The sequence below is a fragment of the Medicago truncatula genome, chromosome 6 (genome assembly GCF_003473485.1).
Source record: "Medicago truncatula cultivar Jemalong A17 chromosome 6, MtrunA17r5.0-ANR, whole genome shotgun sequence".
In the NCBI taxonomy this organism is placed as follows: domain Eukaryota; kingdom Viridiplantae; phylum Streptophyta; class Magnoliopsida; order Fabales; family Fabaceae; genus Medicago; species Medicago truncatula.
Window position 1 is genome coordinate 12,005,676 of NC_053047.1, and position 9,400 is coordinate 12,015,075.

At 31.9% G+C, this 9,400-nt stretch overlaps 1 protein-coding gene across 1 annotated transcript; it reads right to left on the bottom strand.

Annotated features, from left to right (window-relative positions):
- Positions 1–465: 465 nt before the first annotated feature.
- On the bottom strand, positions 466–1,925 carry LOC25496009 (probable membrane-associated kinase regulator 6). Its single transcript, XM_013596276.3, has 2 exons — positions 1,094–1,925; positions 466–996 (listed from the first exon to the last, which is right to left on the bottom strand). Exons 1-2 carry the CDS (start codon positions 1,797–1,799, stop codon positions 986–988), a joined length of 717 nt encoding a protein of 238 aa, XP_013451730.1. The 5' UTR covers positions 1,800–1,925; the 3' UTR covers positions 466–985.
- Positions 1,926–9,400: the final 7,475 nt, after the last annotated feature.

Genomic DNA, 9,400 nt, shown 5'->3' on the forward strand with positions numbered 1-9,400 from the left:
TTATTGTAAATTGAACATTACCTGAACCAATTATGTTACAAAAAACGAAAAAGAAAGAAGAAGCATTATTTCTTGTCTATTATCAATTAAAATATTTGGATCTTGCTATGTTGATGGTGATGAATGACGACCAGAACAAAAATGGCGGTGGGTAGACATGAGCATTTAAATCTCAACCGTTAGCTTTTAATCAAATGGTTGATAATTATTTTCACCATTTTTATATAAGATAGTTATTCTCATATTATACATCTTATATATTCAGTGATAACTTTTTCATATTCCAAGATAAACGGGTAAAATTAAATTCAAGATGAATGTGCAAGAATTTTAAATGGAAAATAATTCTTGAACAACCCAAATTATTCTTCCTCTAATTTATGTCCTTATGTACATGTTAACATTTTTATACAACTATACACACTAAGGGGATACACTAAGGTGCTCAAGGTGACAATCTAAGTATTATAACCAGAATGATTCTTATTTTATTACATCAAGAAGGAAGGACCAAAAAATAAATAAACTCATTGAAGGCATGTCATATTTTTTTTTTGGAGAATCGGAAATAACGGATATAGTATATACAATCATTCATCAATATCATCTTTAACAACTTCAATGATTTTGGAAGGTTGATTCTCATTTAATGTAAACAAGATTATTTACATATTAACAAAAAAAATAAAAACAAAATTGTACTATTATTTTTCTTTTCCCAAATTTGATGGCAAAGCTTGAATAATGCCTCACCAATCATATGTATACTTATTTCTTATGGATACTCCATTGGTCTTGTCTTCACCATGGTTTTGAATTGCAGTCGCAATTGCATTCTTAGACATGCACGAAAAATTTCGGTTAAATACAGTTGACACAGCCTCGATTGTGTTCGTGCTATGGCAGCAGAGACATCAACATTTTTGACGTCGCGGTGTAAATTGTGCCAACATTTTTCAAAACCTTGATATGCACTCTAACATGCTTAACTCATTTCTGCAATAAACAAATTTAAAAAACATGTAAGTATCAAAATAATTGTAAAAAACTCTATCTATTAACACACATGGAATTTGAATTTTTTTTGACATACCAATGGATCTTTTGCAATGAAGAACAGCTTCATAAATTGAGCTATCAGAATCACAAGACACGCGCCGCCAATCATCCGCGGAATATGCAACACTAATTCTTGGAGATGAATCACCATAATTTCCTCTAATATTCTTCACTGATTGAGTTCTTTTCACAACATTTTCATGTTTTGATCCTGACTTTTGACCCCTCAATCTTCTACACAAAGGCCTTAAAAATTTCAAATACTTTTGAAACATGCTCCTTGATAATGTTCTACACCTTTTCAATGAAGGGGTTCTTGAATTTTCTAGAGGAACCACTTTATTTGTTACATGTGATATGGAAGAAGCTAAGGTTGAATTTGAATCTGAATTTGAATTAGAATTTGATGAATCATATTCATATGGTTCTATATTCAATGATTCAACAAATAATGGCATTAAGTAACCATTGGAAAAGAGTTGATCTGCATCAACAAGAGTGGTGAGAGGGGATTCTTGTAAGGTTGGAAAATCAAATTTGAAATCTTGTGAGTTTATAAAGAATCTTCTTGAAGATGGCATTCTTGGATCCATTTCAATGAAGGAAGAAGCTTCATCAGAAGCATCAAGATAAGTTCTAAAGGAAGAACCATCAAGGCTTTCTACTAGTGATGATGGTTTAAGGTTTACTAACCAACTATATGAAAAACTTTCTATTGAGAGAGGATGAGATGTTTCCATGGTTTCTTCTATCTTACTCTTTGGATGAATCTTTGAAGATAACTTGGAAAGTGTGAGGGAAAGAAGGGATACAAAATGATTTAAAGATAGCAAAGGTTATTCTCTTACTATGCTGCACATATTTTTATTAACTTGTTTGTGTGTATATATATCAATGTTTAAAAACCAGACCGGAGGTTGAACCGGTTAGATTTTGGGGTTATGGTTTTTTTGTTCAATCTATTCAACCATAGTTTAATTCGATGACAAACAAATAAAATATTAAAAAATTTAAACAAAACTAAAATTGGTTGAATCACCTATGACTCAACGACAATTTAACTCGGGTTGATTTTGGCTAACTTTTGTTCAGTCCAACTATAATACAATCGAAATCAAGCCCACCATCAAATATTCAAATCGGTTGGTTCTTAGTTCAACCTGGTTGGACCAACCACAATTTAATTCGATACGATTTTGGTTAAATCTAGTTCAATAGGACTAAGACTACAATACAATCGAAATCAAACCACCTTCTAAATTAGCAAATCCCGGTTCAACCAGTCCGGTTCAATCTTGGTTTTTGAAACATTGACATACACACATCTTAATATTGAATATCTCTCTCCAACAATTGAGTATTTGGCTGTTTGGGAAGAGACAATGGAATTTAATAGTTGGAATTGAAAAATCAATAAAAAGAAACAGAAATGTGAGCCCCACTATACCCATAATGTCTTGTTGCATCAATAGTTAATCTCACCCTTTCTTTTAAAAAATTTACGAGGGAATTTGATGGTTTGTTTCTAGAACATAGTCTAGTTTATCATATCATCTTATTCACATTCTCTTTATTGAAAAGCATAAAGTGGTTCATGCATATTATTAAAATTTTGAACATTGAAAATCAAGTTAGGGAAAAAATTAACACAACTAGTTAATGTGGAATTTAGGGTTTTGCATATATGATGGATAATGAGTTTTTCAATAACTAATTGGGTTTTTTTGTCAACTAATTGAGTTTAAGTAGAAAATTACACTTATTACATTTTTGATAAATTGATTACACAAATTTCAATACAATATTACTATATTTGTTTCTTCAATCAGAACACTGATTAGCATTTTTCTAACTAATTTTATATTTGTTCTAATATCATTGTAGAATTTAAATTAATACGAATTTGTGAGACTGAGTTAGATCTAAAGTTTAAAAGTAAAAAATATATAACAATTAAGATATTTAATTTTTTTTTGTGATGGCTGAGGTTTGAACCCTTCAGATATTTAATTAGCACAACCAATAGTCTTTTGCTTTAGAATTTTGTTTTTAAGCCTTTATTCAGTTAATCAAAAGTAAGCAAAGGGAATCTCTATAATATCTCCAAATTTGTTTAGTCACAAACCAAATTTATGAAACAAATGCCTACATATTCTCTTTAGTTTGCTTCTTCTGTTTGGTTGTTGTCTAGTTGTGTATTGTTTAGTTATGGTTGGATGGATATGCAAATTTGGAAAGGTGATTTCATCACTTTGATTATCACATCCCAACAGCTATAACATATAAGGTTGAACATCAATGATAAAATATCTCATAGACTTTGGACTATACTTATTTTTTTATTTTTCATTGAATGGACTATACTTACTTTGTGCATGTAAAATAAATGACATTGATATGTTTATTTTATTGAACCATTATTTTATGCATGAGATACTCTAGACAATATTATTTGAGTCGGGGAACACAAAAGTCATGCAATTTTTTTTTAATATATAGTCCATATTAGAGTCTTATTCGAGACACATGATACTTAATACATCATGAAATTATTATGTAACAAGTATGTTTGTCCTTGGAAATATTTCACCGGCATATTCATGCCTAGTGGGGCAAGGCTCTCCAATAATAATTAAGATTATGTTTCAATCAATCTAAGGAAATGCTAAGAACATTCTTACCTAAAAAATAATACTAACAATATTCTTTTTCCAACATTTCTTTTTAACACTAATTTTTTTTTCCTGAGTGAAATCAATCTGAGTCATCCATTTAATGTGGGACCCATTTCTTCAAAAGGATGATGTTGACATTGATTTTATCTAAGAAAAAATAATTAATGTTGAAAAGAGGATGTTCATAGCTTTTTTTTGAATTAATTAATAAGTTGATTCGAAATTGATCTGGAGTCAAAACCAAAATCGAATGAATTAGTTTGGATTGAAATGTTAATATATCAAATATTTGAATAGTCTTAGCAATAACAAAGAGGTCTAAAATATATCATTTTTCGTTCAAAGTAGTCAAATAAAATAATGTGTCAGGATGAGAATGTTGTCATCAGGTCGATCCATCTCACTCCATGCTATTATATTTTAGAGTTTGAACCACTAATATCTCTATATATATAATGTGATGTCCATATTAATTGACCTACATTCACGGAACCACTACTCTTATTATTATGATGTGTGAATGATCAGGGGCGGAGGAGCTCATGGGCTGAGGTGGGCCATGGCCCACCCCCAAAAAAACATTATTTATAGGTATATATTTATATTATAGCAAACAATTATGTTATATATATTAGTTTGTGAAAACATTAACAACTAGTTGTGTTCAGTTCAGCAGTTGGTGATTCCTTTGTTGTGCTATATGTTGCAGGATCGATTCCTGCTATTGAAGATATGTTTGTATTTTCTTCTTCCTTTTTTTTTATTAAAAAATGTTATTAATTAGCAGCGATGAATTAATGAAGTCACTTAGGATTTGACAAAACAATACATTTTATAGAGGAATTTATAAAACAAAACTATTTTCAATTTGAAACAACTTTTTTTTTTGAAAGAGTTTAAAACAACTTTATATGTGTAATATAATAAAACACATATAATATAATATAAATGTTAAAATATCCTTATATACTTAATTTTGTTTTTTAAAAAAAATAGTTAATTTTGTAAATACTTTATTATTTTTTTTGACAAAGTAAATACTATATTCTTTGATAACTTAGTTGTTCGATCAATGACCTAGTACATTGATCGAGTTGAAAACTAGTCTGATTTTTAACGTACTAAACAAATTGGGCACAAACAAATTGCATTCGTAAAAAATAAAATCTAGCTCCACCATTCTTGGCGGCCCACCCTCGTGTTTTTTTCTCGCTCCGCCACCGTGAATGATTAAATTAATATATAACAATAAATTATGCATCAATCTCTTTTCCTTTTACTAAACCCTTGTCATCACCAATTTTGAATTTGAAAGTGGAAATAATTTGCAAATCGCCATAGTATTATTTACTAGTTACAACCTTAAAAAACAAGAACAAATGTAAAAAAAAAAAAAAATGCATTAAAACTGAAATGTTCACTTATTACACAAATGGATAAATTACAAGATTCAATCACCAAGAGAATTCATGACACACGTAACTTCATTGTTATCCTTTGGGTCAATTCACGTGAAATCACAAATCTAAGAACAAAAAATATCACAAGATTTTCATGGTAAGGAAACTTTAGCCTATTTCATCCACTACAAAATTTGTGTGGTGTAGCACAAAAATCTCCTATAGTTTTAAAAATCATGTTAATGAACAAATTAAGTCATTTTCAATCTTCATATTGATATGAACTAATTAGTCTTGACATGAAATTTAAAATAGGAGACAAGAGAGTTTGGGTATGTCGGATAAAGAAGTAGACATGAAGAAAAGCATTTGAGACAAAAGCCACAAAGTAAGGATTACAAAATGAGTTGAAACCTATTGGTCCCCAATTTATGTCCTCGTTTAAGACAATAAGTAGTGGCTACTAAATCCAAATATTCATTAATGCATTGTAATAATTCAGAAAAGAATGTTACACCATAAATCATGCAAGTACAAATGAACCTAAGTACGATACACAGTTTAATTAACTGCATGGAATAATGTAGTTGGTGGAGTAAAGATGTTTCTCAATAAGTCTTTCAAGATGGGGCCATGAATTGAAGTAAAGATGACATAATTATGAAAAATCTCTCTTATCCCCCTAACTTGTACATCTTACTAACATATACCCTCTAAAATTTCATGAGCACCGCTCTTTTCACAACATTTTTTGCTCATCCTCGACACAATGTGTGAGTTAATTCACGTAAAGAATACTCATGCATGAGTTAATTCATACTAGGCTATTTTGTTGGAAATAAGCAAAAAATATTGTGAAAAGAGCGGTACTCAAGTTTCATGCTTGTTTTTGACATTTTAAAAAATTGGAAGAACTCTCCACCCCATAAACCCTAAACAATATTGTCAGAATATATTTTCTTTTTGCATTTTCTCAAATGAAAACAATCTTATTTGAGAGGTGTCGAATATTAAATGTGGATGGTTATATAAACTGAAATATGAACCTTGGTTCGCCTATAAACTGAAATATTATGAATCTTGGTTCGCTGTAGTGGATGGTCATATGATTTGTAGGGTTGGGGGTACAAGTTAGGCGTAGGGGTAGGAAGGGTAGATTTTTAAACAACATTATTTCTTTCTTTCTGTTTCTATATGGCCCAAAAGGCCCAATTTTTTATTGGACAAAGGTAGAAAGAATAGTACCCTTCTTACTTCTAAAATTGTTTAAAAACATGTCCCAGCGACAGTTACCTACAATTTAGCTTTTCAATGACAGTTAAGTGTTGTTGGACACTTTTTAGAATGGTTCAATCATTTTTTAAATTGGTTTAATCGATCTTAAAAATTTTCAATGACACTTAACTATCGTTGAAAAGTCGAACGTTATTTAACTGCTTCTATACCAACGACAGTTGAAAAAAGAGCAATTTAAGAAGTGAGAAGAGTGATTTTTCGACAGAAAAAACCGCAACCTAGTCCATACTCCATAGATTACAATGGCTCTGTTTGGCGAGCTCAAGAAGCTAGCTTATAGCGGATAGCTTATAAGCTCGTCTGAAAGAGAAAAAACCGTTTGGCAACGATCTTTACACAACGAGCTTATAACCTATTTTCCAGACTCTATTTCAAGTAGCGTTTGAGCTTATATCTTTTAACTTATCATCTTTTCTTCCATTTATATCCTTATTATTTTATCTAAAATCCAATTTTGCCCATTATATTTTATTACTCCTATAATTAAAAATAATACATTACTTATTGTCATAAATAGCGTGCCTTAACAAAAATGTCTCGTTAACCTTTGTGTTAACCTTAAAAAAGTGTCTCCTTAACCTTTGCATTCCATTTTATTTTTATTTTATGATTTATATTGTCCATTTATAGAATATAACCTTTTGTCAAAAAAAATGTATAGAATATAACATTTGTGTTTTTTTTATTTAATGAAAATATACCTTTCTTGTTTTTAACTTTTTAAAAAAAGATATCTATCATCCAAAACTAGTTTAAATTAGTTGCAAGTTGGTTTTTTGTCAAAAGTATGTGAGAGTAGATTTGCTAACTTACTTTTACGTATTTTTAGGTGGGAGTAAGATAGTAGCACAATCGGAGGGGATTAGATAACTCAATTAGTTTGAACTAAGGGATAAAGAATTATAGGGCATGGGTTTAAACCGAAATATAAGATAAAAACTAACATAAGAACGAATTACTAACATTTTTTTATTCAAAAAAAGTCACCAAAAAGAAGTATAAGACGTATTCGAATCCAAGACCACAAAAGCAAAATAAACAAAAAAAAAAAAAGAGGTGTAAGACTTGATTAGGTTAATTTGTGAATTTAATTTTCTTTTCTAAAACTTCATCTTTCATAGCGTTTGTCGGTGGTGGTTCGACGAGATTGTTCTCCGCACCACCTCCCTTATACGGTGGCTGCACTAGATCTCCCGCGATCTAGCTATAGTGTTTTGAGTTTTCAGATCCACGAGTTTCCTTCTTTGTTTTCACTCGGTTTTCATCTTCGGTGAATTTTCGTTCGTTGTCTGATCAGCCGTTGCAAGTTTATTCTAGGTTGGGTGGCTGATTGAAAAGAAAAAGGGGACGGAAGGAGGTATGTGTATCAGCTGTTGTGGGGCTATCTGTTTTTGGGTGGATGTTGTGCCGATGTGTGCCGGTTTGGTCGATAATTAGTGGGGATTGGTTTGTTTTTGCCTCGTGTGTTTATTACAGGTTATATTGGCGAATCACTATTTCAACAAGCTTTTTCTGTTGATTTTGGCTTAGGTGTTTATTGAGGTTGTGTGATGGCTATCGGTGGTTGTGTGGTGGCTCGCGAGATGATCATAGTTGGTGCTGATTTTGTGTGGTTGTAGGTGGTGGCGGCGGTGGTGGTGGTTGATACCAAGGGTCCACCAGTGGAACTTGTGGTGCCGGCATATCCTTTTTTGATTTCATTTTGTTGTTGATAGTAGGGGTTGAGTGTGTTTTGTTGGTGATTGCTATTCTCTTCCAAGTGTGGTGGCTGATTTGGGTGGTTTTCGTATTGTTGTCGTTGATTTTTGTGGCAGCTCTCATGGTGGTTCGCGGTGGTAGATTTGGATGGTTTTTATGGGTGTTTGTATTAGTTTTCGTGGTAGATCTCATGGTGGTTGTGGCGTGATGGTGGTGGCTCATGGTGGTTTTTGTGGTGGCAGATTGAATTGAGGTGGAAGTGATGGTGGTGAGGCAAGTCTCGGGTTTGTTGTTGTGGCGAAGGTGGTTGTTGTTACTTCAACCGTTTGTTTTTCAAAGGTTGTTTTTTAAAGATTGTTTATTGTTGTGTTGGTTCTTGACGTTGATGTTTGGGGGTTGTGTGCGAGCAGTCGAACGTAGGTGGTGGAAGTTGTTTTATGTGGCAACTTGTGATGTTAGTTGAGAGTTTTTTTATGTATGTTGGTTGAGGAGTTTAGTACAACTTTTTGTTTTTCTTTGTATTTTGCTATTCTACGAATCTTAATCTAGCATTCCTTGTGCCGTTTAGGATTCATTGTGGGTTTAATAAATTTTAGGCTTAATTACACTTTTGGTCCTCGTGTTTTGGCCTACTCACGAAGCTGGTCCTGCCCCTTTAAAACAGAATAAAATGGTCCTTCAATTATCATTTTTGTTGCATTTTTCGTCCTACCCTCCATTTTATTCTCTAAAAACACAGAGAAATGACAGTTTTAGACCTACCCCCTATGCTCATCCATGAAATAAACAAGGAATAAAGCACGTGGGTACAAAGAATCCACTTTATTCAACACACTAACCAAAAAACCCCTAATTTCTAAGATATGTTTCAAATTAGGGTTTTTTTGGTTAGTGTGCTGAACAGAATAGATTCCTTGTGCCCACATGTTTTATTCCTTGTTGATTTCATGATTGAGCATAGGGGTGGGTCTAAAACCGCCTAAAACTGTCATTTCTCTGCGTTTCTAGAGTTTGAAAATAGGAGGTAGGACGAAAAATGCAACAAAAATGATAATTGAAGGACCGTTTTGTTCTGTTTTAAAAAGGCAGGACCAGTTTCGTGAGTAGGCCAAAACACGAGGACCAAAAGTGTAATTAAGCCTAAATTTTATTTTGGCTTCTTAAAAAAAAAAAAATCTTTTCGTCATTTACCTATAAAAAATGGTTAATCACTTGGTTAATTTGATTTTTCTTAACTTTAATGTTTTTGTGATTCAATTTTGAGCCGTTGAC